The following is a 17187-nucleotide window of genomic DNA, read 5'->3' on the forward strand; positions in this document are numbered from 1 at the left end:
CGGCATCCCATAGCTCTGGCTATTCATCTGTCGACCTGTGGCACGGCAACACACCACCCCTATTTTCTACGGGAACAACGCCACCCACAGGAATACGTGGCGTGAAATCCAGCATGGAGCGTAAATCCCGTTATAACACATCCTTATCAGGGTCCCCCGACCAACCTTCTAATATGCGGATGAACTCTAACTTTGGCAACACATTGGCTTCATCACTATCACGATCCTTAACATTTGGGCCCTCTGCATCCTCTTCACCCCCAGCTGGCGTTACTAAGAAACAACCTAGTCCTATCGGTAGCCTTACAACTCAAGGCGCGAGTATATGGAGTTCGGTCGGAGGCTTCCGTAATAAAGCAGCTTCCGCACTACCTAGCTACCTGACCCCATCTGCCATCGGTACTCCCCAGACTTTCTCGGATTCGGAAGAAAGCGATAAACAGATTTCACCGAGGGCTAATAGGTTTAACGGAGGCATAAAAGTTATCAAAAGGCATCAGGGTGCATTTGATAACGACTGTAAGGCTGAGGTTCCACTGCTCGACCCTCGGCTGCAAAACCTTTATCAGGCGTACCGAGCAAATTATGCCCATTTATTGTTCATTTGGAACATGCCAATACAAGGAAGAGAAGTGCTAAAAATGGTTTCCATTGTCGATAGCGAGTCGGAACGTTCTAGTTTGCACAAACACGGCGGTAGATATCCACGAACCAGATATGGACATAGACGTCATAGCCAGGCTGTCAATCAGGTCCCACCAACAGACATGGCTGCCGAAGGACTTAATCTCCAGCATCACTGTGCGACATGTGGCTCTGCTTTGCGAATCTCTGCGTTTTCAAAGCCTAACACACTTACCAGGGTACCTGGGAAGAATACCAGACGAAATGCTCTCATCAATGTCCAATGTCTCAACTGCAATTTAGCGTTGCCAGTTTCACCCAATATGTCCTGTGCCATCTGCACTGAGATAATCCAAGGCATGTTCGTTCCATGCTTAGCTTGTGGTCATACATGTTGCTTTAAGTGTCACTCCCAATGGTTTTCTTCGGGCGCCTCGACTGACGGCGGCGACCTTGCGGAAAGCAACAATGTTGCATTATGCCCAACTGGCTGCGGGTGTAAATGTTCAGAACATATGGTGATCAATATGCCTGCCCCACCCCCGTCTATATCATCCGTGTCATCAATTACACCCGCTACACCCGCTGCACCAACTGCGCCAGCGTCGGAAACTGGGCCAACCACCACTCCAAAGTTAATAATTAAGGCTGAAAACCCAGGAGCTCTGGGTAACCGCACAAGCGCCAAAAAGTGGAGGAATAACTCAAACCAGGTTGCATCCAGGCTCGAAGGGGAGGAATCCGATGAAAACCAACACAACACAACACCTTCATTCACTCGTGGGCGAACGAGTCTTGATGAACGAGCCCCGACACCCACCACTAGAAAGCCAGGAGCCCATTCCGGCTCTATTAGTAGAGTTGCGGGCTGGATTGGCAAGAACCAGCTTGAAAGAACAGAAACTATGTAAAACGTGCCGATTCCTAATATTCGTCACAGGCAAGGAACATGCGCTTATCTTAACTATTCTAAGTGTATGATCATTGTTGGATACATGCTCTGCATTTTTTGGCGTCATACGGAGTCCCCGTTGACCTCCTTCCCTTTACACTTCTCGAATGTTTTATGTACGATATATCCAAGTATTAATGATGTTTAGACCAATATACCATTGCAGTCCATCGATATATTATAACTCCTTGATTACGTATTTGTACCAAATATACACCTGTGCGTCAGAGTCTAATATGTAAAATCGTGCTTATTTTCAGTGGTAGCTCGCAGCCGCCGTAACACGTTCGCTGAAAGGTTGTTATAAGTTGGAGCCAAGCGAAACGTTTGAGTCATCTAGAAAGTAAGTTATTGATAGCAGCTCTATAACTTAAGCAGAAGATATGGCACAGCATGTATATCAACGTGTTGGGGAATATAAAGAATAGGAGAAAGAGGCCGTTGAGCCCGCTCAACTGGCATTAGAATACTGGGAGGATTATCGTCGACCTCAGTTTCTTAGGATCCACAAACATGGCTATGGCCTCAGCGCAGACTCCGCCCATCTGATCCTTGACAACCGCATCGACGACTGCAGCGCTGTTCTCACTCAAATACTCGTTATATTTCGCCTCAACCGAAATATATTGGCCGGGCGAAAGGGGCGCTTTATAGGTTATCATAAAAGTGGACGCAACACCTGTGTGTCTCGGAAGATTTTCAAGGGCTAAACGGCCCATGCTTTCATCGAGGAGTGTAGCAATGGCACCGCCGTGGACGACAGTAGGCCATCCGTCAACACCATGACCAATGTATAGGACCGCCTTGATGATGTTTTCTGTTGGATTGTAGAATATGCGCTACCAAAGAATCATAAATTAGAAGCAATTCCTCTGGGTGTATAATGGTGTATTGATGACAAACCTGGCATGAGAAGCCTCTAGATCCACGCAAGCTCCCACTAGTAAGCCTCACCCGCTTCTCATCCTCAGTAAGACCTCCATATAGATCCCCCTCAAAATAAGCCGGGTCTGCGCGCAACTGCCTGACAATCTCCAGTCTAGAGAATTGAGCATTGAGTGCTTTGATTTGTTCCATATCCTCTGGGATGTCGGGCTCTGCTGTAGGTCCCCTAAACATATCCATCACCTTCGACGCTTGCATGCTACCCAGGGAGCTGAATAGAATAATGTAAAGGAAAAGGCGAAGTCTGCGAGGCCATTTGTTTGGATCGGGTGGATAATATGTTACTATTGTTGTTAACGGGCGAGTCTGGTTTCTGAAGACCGGCTGTTCAAGATGGCTGATAGGGCCGTACGGTCGAGGGGTAGCACGACCGAGCGAAGCCAGTCCGGTTGCGAATGAGATTCCATGGCGGCCGGGCCTATGGTAGACTGTGGAAGAGAGGCGAGAAAGAATCCCACCCCTAGTTCCTTGTAGCATGTTCGCTGGGTGTGTCAAGCTCTTGACTGGGTTGAAATTACGTTGGTTTGCAGCAATCGCGGTTAAAGAAGCTAACTAGGCCAAGCTTTAGCCACGCGCTTAACAGCCACTTAGATTAAGCGCGCAAGCCAGTACCAATATATCAAACATATGTGCTGTAGCATCGTGTAGATAAGAGGAAGAAGGTGCAACCACGTAGACTGGTGGACGAAGGAAAACCGAAGGTACATGGGCAAATATTTACGGGTGTTCGTACCACCAATGGATATATGACAAGCTAATACACGAGTTAAAAAGGCATTTCTAGGGATTCATAAAATGTTCTACCTCAAGAGTCAGACAGCAAATGTCCTCCTTAGCTAAATGCGCCTATGCTAGGGTTCGTAATAACAATGTAGAGGTGAAGGGATCTGCTGGATCGGTGATCAATTTGAAGGATGTGTTGGGCTAAAGATGCGCTGACGATAACCATTCCCACACGATCTACTGCTTCAGTACGTCGGCATTAGGTAGCTCGATGGCTCTATAGAGAAGGATCAGAGCAGAGTGCGATTCACCTATATCCGGTGTATGTCAGTTAGGCTATTATGTATTCAGGGGTACGGAGGGGGGTAGGATGCTGGAAACATACCGCCTCCGGATAGGGTGTCAATCTTCTCCGCTGGCACCTCAGAGACCTTGTCGTCATTGAACCACCACCAGCCTCCATCCTCCTCCCGTCTCTTGCCGTCCACTAGTTTTCCCTGCTTCTTTACGTAGGCAGTGTAGTGACCGCTGTCTGCACTTGCGCCCTGATGGGTGATAACACCACGTAGTTCGTAGAGTCCACACTTGTTTGTGCTATCATCCTTTGCAAGTTCTTCGTTAATAAGGGAGAAAAGCTCTTTCTTGGCCTCCAGGAGAGCAGCAGCCTTTTCAGCCTCATACTCTGCATCAGTTTTAAATTCTTCAGGGGCAGCATCTTTGTCTTGGGGTTTCTCCTTGCTGTCCTCGGAAGCAGCTTCAGTCATTTTCTTCTTTTGGAGTGGCTCCGATATCTGCTCTTCATTCTTTGCCTCCATTTCGCGCTTATGAGCAATCTTTTGGCGTTTCCGGGCTCTCTCCATGTCATGCTCGTCCTTTCGGATCTCGCGGACCTTGTCCCTAACTGGGATAAGCTGCTTCCTCAATTCATCCGTACAAAAGTCCACGACATCAATCTCTTGAGGGAACGTAACCTTTCGCATAATCTTGGCCTTTTTCTGTGTTTCCCGCTTCCAGAAGAAACGAACGAAGTGAACGGTAAGGTATTTTGGAAGACGTGAGATCCGGGATTTCTTGGTGTAGACGGCATCTCGGTTGAGGGTAGGCGAGTGCTTTTCGATCTTCTCTTGCAAACTGGCCATGATCCCATCGTGAAGATGGTTAATTTCCTTATCAATGTGGCAGTTGAGCTTGAAAAACACGTCGGAGGATTCCACAGCCATCTCCCCGCCGTCTTTAGCAGCCGGCTCGTCACACTCCAGGACCGAGTCAAATTTCCCAGCCATGTACTTATCGATAAAGGATACGTCCTTTTCACCGCCGCCGGACTTGTCCTTTATCGTAAGCTTTTGTCGAAGCTGCGAGATAATCTGTGACCAGGCTTCCTCTGCATCTTGCTGCGCGTAGCCGTGACCGTCCCTACTCTTCTGTGCAAATTGTGGAAAGGCAGTTCTGAGCGCGTTCAAGAACATCATTGGTGGGAATCCATGCTGAGTTTCTGACATTTGTTTGTACAAATCCCGCAGAGAAGCAGTGAGGTCCAGTGAGCCGGAGCCAAAGAGGCTGGAGCTACCCTGTGGCGTAGGTCTGTACTTTAAAAGCTCTTCTTGGAGTTCTGGCATGAGGCGTAGGGCCTGGAGAGTGGAGTTCAGATAGCAGGTGTTTCCCAGATTTTGAAGTCCAGCCGGTATGGCACCATCCGCCCTCGCAACCTCAGCCTCGGTCATATCTTCCAGAAACTTCGTGGCCTCCTTTGGTTTCCTCAATGCCAGACCAGACTCTCCGTTGGCTGGTGTGCCCATCATCATGAACGTCTGGCCCGCTTTCGCATTGAGCGAGGAGAGGAGGGTGTCATCCTTGAGTTGACCACCTTTGACGAGGATCTTCTGTCGCTCTGGCTCAACTCCTGTTAACGAGTAAAGTTGGAATTTGAAGGTTTCGCCATTTGAGCTGGGGTCTAGCTCTACTTCGTGCCGTTTGCCCTGGTGCTTGACGATCACTAAGATAGGTATTAGCGGGATGAACTTCGGGTAAAAGACAGTGGCTCACGCATTACCGGGTATAGACGCCATGTTTCCTCGTAGTTTGCCGAAGGATATCTCGAAACTCCTGGCAGTCTTTCTCCTTCGCGGATGCAGCAGCGTAAACAGTATCCTCGCCTCAAGGTGTCGTTAAGGGTTTGGGCCAGCCGGCGTATTTCTATGTGGGGCGAGGGACAGTGCAAACAGTGCAAACTCCCGCTAGAACCGCCAGCGGACGCAAACGAACGACCAAAGGATGCACATCGCAACAGCAAGACGAAGAGAGCCAGATACCACGGAGCAGGAGCCTGACTGTCTTGATACGAGCCTGGTCTCAGCCGTTATTCCTGTCCTGCCGCACCGACGATACCTGTTGGGCGGAATCCTGACCCTATTATCGATTTTGAAGGCGGGGGAAACTAATACCTAGCATAACAACTTATCAAGATGGTACGTCACCCCCTTGCCGGCAGCCTGCCCTGGAATATATACTGACCATTTGTATAGTCACAATCGCTACGACCGTACCTCCAATGCGTTCGTTCATCTTTAACTGCCGCCCTTGCGGTATCGAACTTCGCTTCCCAGACGTCGGAGCGACATAACGTCCCGGAAATAGAGGCAGCCACTTCGCCAGAGCTTCTCCTCAACCCTCTTACGGTTGCGCGAAACGAGAAAGAGAAAGTCCTTATAGAACCTAGTGTGAACAGTGTTCGAGTTAGCATCCGCATCAAGCAGGCTGACGAGATCGAGCACATTCTCGTACACAAATTCACCAGATTCCTAACACAGAGAGCAGAGGCTTTCTTCATCCTACGACGGAAGCCTGTAAAGGTAATCAAACCCGGTCAATGTACATATATATAGGTGGTTAGAGCTAACTGAGATAGGGCTATGACATCTCTTTTTTGATTACCAACTTCCACACCGAGGCTATGCTGAAACACAAACTGGTTGACTTTATTATCGAGTTTATGGAAGAAGTGGATAAGGAAATATCCGAGATGAGACTCTTTGTGAGTCATTCATCTATCCCTACGTGGCCTCTCTCAGTGTGAAGCCATGTTCACGTACCTCGAATTAAACACTAACACATATCGCTAGTTAAATGCTCGTGCGCGATTTGTTGCAGAATCTTTTTTGACTCCCGTAAGCTCAATGCTACCCCTTTTCTCACCGTTCCTAGCTAACATTTATCATTGCAGTTCGATTAGCGGCCTTGCATCTTTTCCTACCACCCGGTTACATAACCTTAGATTCGAGAGCAGGGGACTCGCCCTGTCGTCCGGTTCAGCGTGCCCTTGACCTTTCCTATGCCTTATGACTCGATACTAGGCGTTGTATATAGGTTTGTAAATGATTTTAATCATAACTAAAAAGGTCTAGCCAATCCTGAAGTCGTCCACGAACAGATGAAATGCGAGTCCACGACCAACTGCTTTACTCTGCTACTATTTCTCCTATGCTCATTTTATGCTTGTGCGCCGTTGAATAAAAAGGGCTCCGGCCTCTTATCATACGTAATATTTCCATGTTTATTATATCTATATACCCTTCTATATCTCAAAGCACGGATCGGGTTTCCTAAATAGGAAATTTTGACCACAGCCCTTGATACCTACTACAAAACAGACCTTACTTGATACCTTTTCTTCTTCTGCAGCATGAATACATAAAAATTGCTGTAGAACTCTTGCTATTCTTCTTCTGTCCGCTTGTCCCAGCAGTGCTGGGTGGAATGATAGTAGAGCTCCAAGTGATACCCCTTTTCCCATAAGCGAAAGCCGCTACTTCTCTATAATAACTATTCCACCGCATTCACCTTAATATATAAGGTGCATCCTCTATTATACCCTTCCTGCTAACGGAGGAACCCTTCCTAGCACATTTTGGACAGCCATGTCCAAATGGGACATGCCCTTCGGTGCAATGAAGTGTCTAGAGATAACGTGTCTCCTGTAATAGAAGTTGATACACCATATTCTCAAGGCACTTATATATCCCTTCCTTCTTAGTACCCCCGGCACCGTACTCTAAGGAATCTCCCCTTGTTCTGATATCAATCCCCCATAATCCCGCTCGGCGACCCCTATGCCCCCTTGGCTGTCTCTGTAGCTTTTGTTCATCGAATTCCCTATCACAAGCCATCATGTTCATTGCATATATCGCATCGTCAGCAGGTGCCCTAGCCCTATCTGCATGCAGTCGGAGTTTTCACAGCGCAGCAACGACTAAGCATCCCACGATAGACAGTATAAAAACCCTTTTATCTTCTGCCCGTTGACCTCTTTCTCTTCTCCTCTTTCCTCTGGTATCTTCACCAACTTCATCTGGAGACTCATCCTTCACATCAAAGGTTAGGTCAAAGCTGCTCTCAAAGTTGTGACTTAAAGTCCTTATCAAGTCCCTGAAGTTAACAGAGAAGACTGTCTCTCCTTTATTCCTATTTCTCAAGCTTTTGTTGCCAGCATTCAGCCCAAATATCTTGTTCACTCGCTTCGAGCTCTTTGTCTTTTGTCATTGTCACGGCCCTTTGAGGCAGTGGCCTGCTATCAAGGCAAATCATCGGTGGTTGACCGATATCAAAATGGTATCCCGTCGAGTCAAACCCCGTCGTCATTCACAGCAGCCTCCAATTCTGCCTGATAATGCAACTCAAGAGGCTGTGAACGTCAATCCAAAGGAAGATGAAGAACCTCAGGTTGCAGAGACTGGCCACGACGATGAGGGTGCGGTTACAGAAACGAAGTCGACCCCTGAAGGAGCCGGCATGGCTTCATCTCACGATCAAGACGAGCCGATGCAAAGTGAACCCGATGCCAAACTCGACGACACCACCACAGAAGTGTCAGAAGAAGTTCCAGCAGCTCCAGAAGCTCCAGCTAGTGAAGTAACACCGCCAACTTCCGCTGTAAATTTTTCTCCGGCACACACTCCTCTCGCCTATTCTCTCAGTCCTACACCTCACTCCCCACAAACACGTCCTTTTTCACCTCCTTCTCGTCTCTTATCCCCCGTCTCCTTTTCCGTTGGCAGTCCTCCAGTTGCTCCTCCCCCTTCACCAGCATCAGCCCCTTACCATCCGCGAGACACGGTCGCTGCTGAGCCATTCTTTCATCAGTTACCTTATCTCCCTAATTCCCAGTCTCATCTGCCTCAGATGTATTCCGGAAGCCACAATCAGGGGCAGTTCCCTTACAATAACAACACGTCTCGTTGGATGCCGCCGATGACGGGAACTCCAGGCATGGCCTCAGGCAATGTCCAGAATCCTCAGCAAGGTAAAATTCAAACATCCACCACTCCTCGTCCTCCTTTGCCTTTTGGATTTACTTCTACACCCTCGAATATCCCCGGTGCTGTCCCTCCTACTACTACGTCTGGAACTTCTTCTGTTTCCCACCTTCCAGCCGTTGTTCCTCGCGCTGAAACTCCTGCTCCCCCTCCTGGTTCTCCTTCTGTACGCGTTTCTACGCCTGTGTCTTCACCTTCTGCCGTTTCTGCTACTGCTGCAATCAAACTAAAGAAAAACGAATACAAAGGCCCACTCATCGTTTCTTCATATCCAGTGAGACCCCCGAGTCAGCCAGCTCAGCAACCAGCTCAGCAACCGGCTCAGCAACCGGTACAGCAACAAATGCCATTTGCTCCACGTCCTCCTGTTGGGTCTGTTGCAGCCAATTCACAGTTTCCCATGAACAACAATATTGGTCATGGCTACAGCAACAACAATAATAATCGCAATAACGGTCATGGCTACAACAGCAACAACAATAACAATCGCAATAACATGGTCAGAAATGGCCATGGCATGAATATCAACAACAATGTTGCTTTTGGCCCTCCCCGTCATAACCCCTATCCGCAGATGCCAATGTCAAGGCCACCTACTATCACTTACCCAGGAAACGGGTCCCCACACTTCAATGGTCATCGTGGCTCGAATACATCTGCTACCTTGAACGGCGTTGTTCGATCTTTCGCTTTAGAAGATCCATTCGAGAGTGGTCCAAGTCCAAGACCAACCCCAGCTGGAGCAGTTCTAAAGATCAGTAATGTAGGATCTCCCCCTTTACTCCTCCCTTTTATTTTCAAAAGTCCCTATTCCTTACTCTGCCTCTTGTGTCACCTTTATTTTGAAACCCAAAGGGGTCACATTGGCCAATAAACAGAAGATTGACATTCTATTGCCTTGAGCTAACTCTACTAAAAGATCCCATACAACCTCTTGTCGCGTGAAGTCATGCATTTCCTCGGTCGTCGAGCCAAATTACTCCCAGAAAAGAGAGGTTCTTCCATTCATGTCATCATGGAGCGGTCTACAGCTAAGACTATGGACTGCTATGTCGAGTTGCTCACACAGGGTGATGCACAGGAGGCCCTCGCATGGGTCAACCGTAATTTACCTGCTCATTCACCACGCCTCGGTGATCGTCATGTGCATGTCGACATCTCTTCTCAGGACGAACTGCTTCGTGAGATGTTTCCTCGTGCCAAGTGTGTCATTTGGACCAACGGATATCCCGAAGTTCAGCCAAATCTCGATAGCTTCTCGACCGGTTTCCAGGGGTTTTTGACAAACGAAGAGATGTTTTGTATGGTCCATCATGCTGAAGCGCCAAAGAGAGTGAGTCCCTGATCGTATGCCTGTCAAGCTACCAAACCACGACTGACAGCCCCTTTCCAGGCTCCCTTCGCCGAAAAGTGCCCACAGCGTCCGTACGAGTTTATGATTAGCACTCTCGACAAAGTATGTTAATCCACCTGTCATTATAAACTCACTTTGCACTAACATATATATACCTAGTTTCCATGGTTTGCGAAGTCTCTTTACACCGTAGAGCACCGCAACGTCTTGTTTGATGCCACGAGGCGTCAACTGCAGGCATTGGTCACCCATGTCAATGCACGACGAGTCATCCAACTGGATGCACGTCTGTTGAGGGACCTCCTCAACGCAGGACTTCGTTGCCCGGCGTTCAATGAACGCCAGAAATACCTTCTCCGCGTGGCGGCGGAACAAGAACAAGGGGGTACCCCCAGAACTTCGATGTTCTGGCCCTTCGACACCCTTTCGCGCAAGGGCAGTGCGCGAGAGGAAAGTGTGGAGGTACGAATCCGCCTGAGAACCCCCATAACCACCCTTAGTTATAGGCGCTGACGTTTCCCCTTAGGAGTATGCCCGGTTAATCCGGGCTGCTGTCCTACGCCGAGTCCCCAATTTTGGGGAGCTCAACAACTCGTGGGACGCCATTCAACATGGCAACTCGCCCTTCGGGCCACTCATGCTGGAGTGGCGGGGTGAGGGAGCGCGGCGGAGCCTGCAAGCCGCCATTAACGCTGAGATCGGGGTGATGAGAGCCCTGGTCTCAGAGGGGCTTGCGGCTATCAACACCGCCGTTTGATTTCCTTTGTTATTTCCTTTGTCTTTCATTTGTTCCTGCGTTGCTCCTAGTTGGCTAGCAGTCAGCATTCTCCCATGAGGGCAGTCCCGCTGGCTGCTGGCATTATTGTAACTAACCTGTTGGACTAGGACTGTTCCGATTAATAATTAATGGTTTTTTTTTTTCTTTGTTTTGTCTCCCTCATTTTAGCCCTTTGGAAGGCCATAATATTCCTCACATCCGTAAGGACCACTAAGGGGTGTGTGAACGAGGGTACATGTTGGCTTAAGTTCAAGGATGTGTCCTAGATCGTCAGTTTAGGGGCTCGTTTCTGACTCTCTGCGGCCTCTGTAAACCTGTCTAGGCGTTTAAACTTAGGAAAACAATACTTGTGTAAAATTGGCCATTGCATCTTGCATGCTTTCATTCCGTTTGCTATACGTTCTATATATCTATATTAGGAAGGAATATATTCTCCCTAGCTACTCGTTATGAGATGTCTCTATCTTTATTACCCTGTGAGGATCGAGTGACGATATCATAACATTTTCATTGAATCAATTCCAAAAAAACAAGCCTTCGCCATCGTCATTATTGATGTCCGAGTTCAAAACATCAGCCTGTCGAGCTTCCTTTGCTGCTTTACTCCTTTCTAGCCCTTCAGCCCTCTTCCTTTCCCTTCGAGCATTTGGATCCTCCCACTGACGTGACTTAGTGTTGCCACTATCCTGCGCGGCAGTTAAATCCAATAGTCTCACCCTAAATCTCTCCGTGCGTTCTGTGTTCGTCTTAAACCGCTCGTTTGATATTTGAACAAGTAGTTGCAGATATTCCTCCGTTACAAGGCTGCGTACTGAAACCTCAGGAGACCCTTCATCTTCCACATAACCTATGATTGACTCCAGGCCCAAACCTGACGATCTTACGGCAACGATAGGACATGCATCCGGGTCTTCAAGACAGCGAAGGCCTTGGAGGCCGCTTTCTCGGAAACCTGCAGTACTAGCGGCGGCAAGAACTGGATGGGCATCTTTTAGAGACGCCGCCATTATATGAAGAATCTTTACAGTAGGTTAGCATCACAAACTCCCTGTAGAAATATTGGTTTGCCTGAGTTGACAAATTTGTAATAGGTTACGGGCTGTATCAAAATAGGGGCTGTGGGGGTACCAAGTACATACCATAGGTTCAAATTTAAATTTAACCAGCTGTAGCTCTCCGTGACTGCTCAAGTTTGTTTGACCTTTCGAAGGCTTTAACCCGAATAAATCATGCAGCTTCCTCTGGGTCTTATCTGCATCAGCTGTCACACGGCTATGGGAAACGAATTGCCACTTTCCACTGCCTTTCCCCCCAGTAGGGACGAATCTATTGACACTTTCTGATTTTTCGGGCCCGCTGCGGCCTCCCTCATTGCTCATATAGTTATTGTCAGGGTTTGTTGAAGCTTCGATGGTATCATTATCATCCTGGCCCTTGGATGGTTTCCCCCGTTCGAGGAAGACGCTGATGCGCCCAGCACAGCTACTGGTTGTTACAAGTCCTGGCAGTCGATTTATATCCCGTATGAGTGGTATAATTGCGACATCCACAGACCCCTTGGGAGATAAGTCCGTATAATCTTCATCAGGAACAGCTAGGTCTCTCAATATTTTCTCCTTCCTGGCCGTGAAATTAGCACAAATGGCAGCCATCTCAGGGAGCTGTGGCGATCTCCTCTCGCGGGTTTCCCTCCAAATGTGGCTTGATAAATAGTTTCTTCTTTATTCTCTTTTGAAAACTGGCCCTTATTTAGTCCGTGTTCTTTATCACTGCTGGTTGCGGGTAGTTTTCTCCTCGAGGGTCAAATATGCATGCAAATTGATTGTTCGAGACTTTTTTCGCTCACCCCGGCCCAAGCTTTAGGCACAAGTATCCCCTAAAAACATCAACGAAATATTTTGCGCCATCGGCCGAAGATGTAAAATATATTATCCCTCTGTGTGCTCCAAGACTCCGATTTCCGCCTGAATGCTTGGTGATTGTCGAGAATACGAAGCTACGTCCAGGAATATTTAACCAACGCGTCCCATCCAGCTGCCGAGGTCTCTCCGTCGCGAACAAGCTACCAGCTCAGAAAAGCTACGAGACGAGACAGGAATATATATATCATTCTCTCGGCCTTCGTTTGAAGCTCAACAAATCTATTTTAACCGCAGGTAGATTTACCGCGCTGTCTAGTCTCCTACATCAGTACGATGCGGGGATCATAACGACAGCGCTTCCGCAACCATGCCTCGCCGTTCACTTCGCAATTCTGCGCCTACAAGACAGGCAAACAAGCGGCAGCCTGATACTTCGTCCCCCGACCAGAATAAGGATTCAAAACGCCAGAAAAATGCCACAAATGCCACCAAAGAGCTACCGTCAAGGTCTAAGACCACGAGGCGCACGGCGTCATCCACCGCGAAGAAGAGTAAATACTTCACCAAGGAAGCCGAAGACCCCGACATAAGCGAGAGCGACTCGACTCCATTAACGTCCAATGGCTCAAAAGGAGCCTCTACGAGAAATGATAACGAAACAGAGGATTCATATAATGCGGAATCAGAAAACGCTGCCTCTTCGAGTGCCGAAGATAGCGCGGGAGAAGATAACGAAGATGGGGATGAGGAATTCAGCGAGGAAGAGAGGAATAAGAAAAAACCACGAGTGGCGCCGACGAAGAAAAGGAAAGGCGTCGGGAAGGGCGCCGTCCTCGAACCCCGCGGATCTAGCAAAGGCAGTGAACTATGGCGAGAGGGTGTGAAGACGGGACTAGAACCAGGGAAGGAGGTTTTCATCAAGCTTCCAACCCCGAGGGATGATGGAGGTATACCCTACGAAGACGGCACGATCCATCCAAATACAGTGCTCTTCCTAGCAGATCTCAAAGAAAACAATGACCGTGAGTGGATGAAAAGTGAGTTCACTACAATACATGCAAGCATTGCAAATTTAGGCATGCATATACTTCATTGCGTTTCTCTATTTACTAATGATTTGTCCAGGACATGATGTTGACTATCGAAAGTCCAAGAAGGACTGGGAATCGTTCGTTGAAAGCCTGAACGAGAAACTGGCCGAGAAAGATGAGACTATTCCAGAGCTGCCAGCAAAAGACCTGGTGAGGACTATCAAGTACTTGTCCATCATGCTGCCACCTTTTGCTAAATGGGCTGGATACCATATAGGTTTTCCGAATCTATAGAGATGTCCGTTTTAGTCATGACCAGACGCCATACAAGGTATGTTATGCAGTTTTCATTTCAGGTTAAGCGGGAAGTTCAGATAAAAAGCTTTCAATATTTGCACCAGGCCGCTGCTAACTAACTAAAAATAAGCCACATTTCTCAGCAGCATGGTACGTTGACATTTATCCTGCCATATATCACATACCTTATCGAATAATCCTTGCAGGTCTCGAACTGGACGAAAAGGCCCGTATGCAGCATACTACCTTCATCTAGAACCTGGGAAATGCTTTATAGGTGAGTGATGCTCCATCTTGGAGTTCACTAAAACCTACTTTTCATTATCTGGCTCGACTGGTATTCTCGATATATCACCATTGTGACCAGTTGCTATTCCAAACAATAGTTCCATGACATACCGACGGTCAGAGAGCATTAGATATGGTTCTGGGCCTAGGCTAATCGACGTATAACTTCAGGGTCAGGACTATGGATGCCTGAAGCCAGTAAACTAGCACTTATTCGTCAGGATATCGATCGCAACTCGCAGCGGCTGAAGGCGATACTGATGCGTCAAGACGTCAGGGGCGAAATCCTCGGCGGTATTCCCAACGACGAGAAGAAGGTGATCAAGGCCTTTGCTGACCAGAATAAAGAAAGTGCTCTCAAAACCAAACCAAAGGTAGGTGAAAGCTGCTGTCCCTTGTTTTTTTTTTTTTTTTATGATCAAGCATTTTTCCTCCCGGCGAACCGCACACCTCAAGCCTGTCCTCCTCCCAAACAGAGTATTCTCCCTACGCTTTAGGTTATTCCCTTAGGGTCTCCAGTTCCGGCTCTAGGCCTAGAGAGGGGTATCGACAGAAATATGCGAAGGCTTCATGTGCGGCCGGAGGGTTTTCGTCGAGTCTAAACGGTAAGGAAAGCAACTGCGCTCTATCAGCAGCGACCGTCCGGTCAGTCAACTTGGCCATCAGCAGGTGAAATGCTCGACGTACCTCCGCTACCTCCATCCGTGGACTCTCCGTAGGCCCGATCCTGATGATTCCGGCTCATCGTAAGTTGGTTTTTCCCACCAAACCTGCAAGATTCTCCGCTGTATCCCGGGTGATTCAGTCAAATGACAGCAAACCGATGATGAATGCCTACCTGCCTCCGCTAACTGGCAGCACCTCGCATGAACCTTGCAACCAACGAACGGACACATATTGAAAAGTCAACTCGCTCGAACAGAACACATCTATCTGACCGTCAGAGTCAAAGGTACCGCCCCTGGAGCCTTCAACTGGCCTTTAGGCGGGGGGGTTTTTGGCAGCCAAAGTTTGGGCCTCCAAGGGCCGTTACGGGCGGACCTGGCGCGGCCCTTGATTTGCGTAGAGCTTCGCGCGCTCCCTCGCCACTACGAACGGAGCCCCTTTGAACCTTCTTGCTTGCAACCGTCCGTCCAGGCCGTCGTGAGTTTTGGAAATTTCTCGGTCTCTGGTTCAGAGAAAGTGTCGGTCCCAGTTTCAAAGCAGGCCTAACGAAATTGACGTTTTTTTTCCCCTCTTACAGCCCCCGTACACCAAGACAATCCCCCTTTACCATTATTGACTGAGATACCGAGGACCGATCTAACTATATCTATAGGGCTACAATGCGGACAATGAGAATATCGAACTGCTCCGTCTCCGCAGTTTTACGTTGAGCAAGAAACTGGCCGACAAGGATCTCCGTGGGCCAGAAGCCATGGACAAAGTGGCTCATATCGTCGGGATCATGGTTCAGTTTGTGAGTATAATTCAGCGCCGTCAGCCTGCAGCAAGAGGTTGTCTCCTGCACACCCGGTCTCCCCTCCCTCCCTCCCTCCCTCCCTCCCTCCCTCCCTCCCCGCGGGCGGTCTCTCCCATCCCGCAGAGCCAGAGCTTCATCCCCTCCATCCCTTCCATCCCATCCCATTCCATCCCTCTCTCCGACTCAACGGGCGGTTTTCCCGCGGGCCTCTCGTCTATATTTCCAGGGTCCCAGAGCCATCATTTGTCCCACCATGATCCACACACACACACTGTAACTTTCCATTCGCGGCTTAACCGTCGCATGCAGGTATGATATGCATGCACAATGAGCTGAATTTGGGCACAGAGGCAGCCAACCTACGTAAAACGAGCAGTGGAGCGAGTCGGGCATCCAAACATCTTGTCCTTCTCCCTTTCCCCCCTCCATTGCATCCCCCTTCTTTCTTTTCTCCTCCTATGCTCGTCTCTGCGCTCTTTCCCCCCTCTCTCTTCCTTTCAATCGCGGTCAAAGTTCTCCACCCCCCCCTTGCCAATCACCCCTGCCAGCCACCAAACCATGGAGAAAGGAAAAAGATTACCGCTCCCTAGCGAGGGCGAGGAGTCAATCTCGCTTAGCGACCAGGCTGTCCTGTCCTGCCTGTCCTGCCCTCATGCCCATCTATGTGTTCGATACAGATTCGCTGCATGGAGAAGGAGAGAAGTCCCGGGTTGCTGTGCTTCTGCTTGGCCGTGCAAAATATGTATATATTTTTTAATATATCCATCACGCAGCTCCAGGGATGATTAAGGTTTCATCCGTGATTCTATGTTACTGACATGTTTCATTCCGACAGGTCACATATCTGAACAGTATCGTCATGCCGGATCCCGAGGATGAAGACGGGGATGAAGCTGGGGACCTGGAGGATGAAGGCGACGGGTGAAGGGGGAAGAAAGGCGATCCGTGTGGATGGATGTATGTACGCTCGAGCCGGCCGTTTTTAAAATCGAAAGGAAGGAATCAGGCTTCCCCAGAGTGTATATATTATTTGTTATATGGCATATGCATGCACGTTTACCCAATTGATACTTCTATCATCAGGGCCGAGTTGCAGTCGAGTCGATATGTGATGGCCAAGGTATGAGATGGGGACGAGGACGAACTCCCACCCTTTGCTATAGACCGCCGCCTATAGACCACTCTTTGCATGCTTTGCGGGGGAAACATGAACGATGCTAGGTAAGGGTAAGGCAGGAATAAGCAGCACAGTTGGGTACCTATCGATCAGGGCTGGGGTCGAGGGAGCGAGACTAGGGACACGAACAACGCAGCCTGCACCTCGAGGCATTTCAGCAACGCTGCGTTGAAGATCCGTACAACAGGCATCGAACCTGGCTGGAGTAAGCCGGGTATGTACATGTACATGGCCATGGCATCTGGTTCTTGCGACGGGGCGGCGTGTGGCAGGCGGCGGGAGGCTGGAGGCAAGATCCTTGAGGTTGATATACATACTGGCTGGACATATACATCAACCATGCCATGCAACGGATCCTACCGCCCGCTGTCCACCAGCCGTC

General features: G+C 48.9%; 4 protein-coding genes across 4 annotated transcripts; 3 read left to right on the forward strand and 1 right to left on the reverse strand.

The window, feature by feature from the left end:
- Window positions 1-2037: 2037 nt before the first annotated feature.
- On the reverse strand, window positions 2038-5313 carry GIQ15_00892 (ubiquitin C-terminal hydrolase; the record flags this gene model as incomplete). The annotated part of the gene is made up of 4 exons (XM_033548309.1): window positions 2038-2415; window positions 2531-3024; window positions 3630-5240; window positions 5298-5313. 4 exons carry the CDS (start codon window positions 5311-5313, stop codon window positions 2038-2040), a joined length of 2499 nt encoding a protein of 832 aa, XP_033409260.1.
- A 396-nt stretch (window positions 5314-5709) lies between these two features.
- Window positions 5710-6476, forward strand: GIQ15_00893 (ARP2/3 complex subunit; the record flags this gene model as incomplete). The annotated part of the gene is made up of 5 exons (XM_033548310.1): window positions 5710-5712; window positions 5770-6096; window positions 6153-6278; window positions 6367-6411; window positions 6468-6476. The coding sequence occupies 5 exons, from the start codon at window positions 5710-5712 to the stop codon at window positions 6474-6476; spliced, it is 510 nt and encodes a 169-aa protein (XP_033409261.1).
- A 1373-nt stretch (window positions 6477-7849) lies between these two features.
- Window positions 7850-10667, forward strand: GIQ15_00894 (uncharacterized protein; the record flags this gene model as incomplete). The annotated part of the gene is made up of 5 exons (XM_033548311.1): window positions 7850-8830; window positions 9476-9889; window positions 9950-10012; window positions 10070-10372; window positions 10437-10667. 5 exons carry the CDS (start codon window positions 7850-7852, stop codon window positions 10665-10667), a joined length of 1992 nt encoding a protein of 663 aa, XP_033409262.1.
- A 2250-nt stretch (window positions 10668-12917) lies between these two features.
- Window positions 12918-16553, forward strand: GIQ15_00895 (uncharacterized protein; the record flags this gene model as incomplete). The annotated part of the gene is made up of 10 exons (XM_033548312.1): window positions 12918-13587; window positions 13676-13791; window positions 13859-13912; window positions 14009-14028; window positions 14085-14155; window positions 14338-14540; window positions 14782-14912; window positions 15111-15309; window positions 15485-15937; window positions 16464-16553. 10 exons carry the CDS (start codon window positions 12918-12920, stop codon window positions 16551-16553), a joined length of 2007 nt encoding a protein of 668 aa, XP_033409263.1.
- Window positions 16554-17187: the final 634 nt, after the last annotated feature.

This window comes from Arthroderma uncinatum, assembly GCF_011692745.1.
Source record: "Arthroderma uncinatum strain CBS 119779 chromosome Unknown scaffold1, whole genome shotgun sequence".
Classification (NCBI taxonomy): Eukaryota; Fungi; Ascomycota; class Eurotiomycetes; order Onygenales; family Arthrodermataceae; genus Arthroderma; species Arthroderma uncinatum.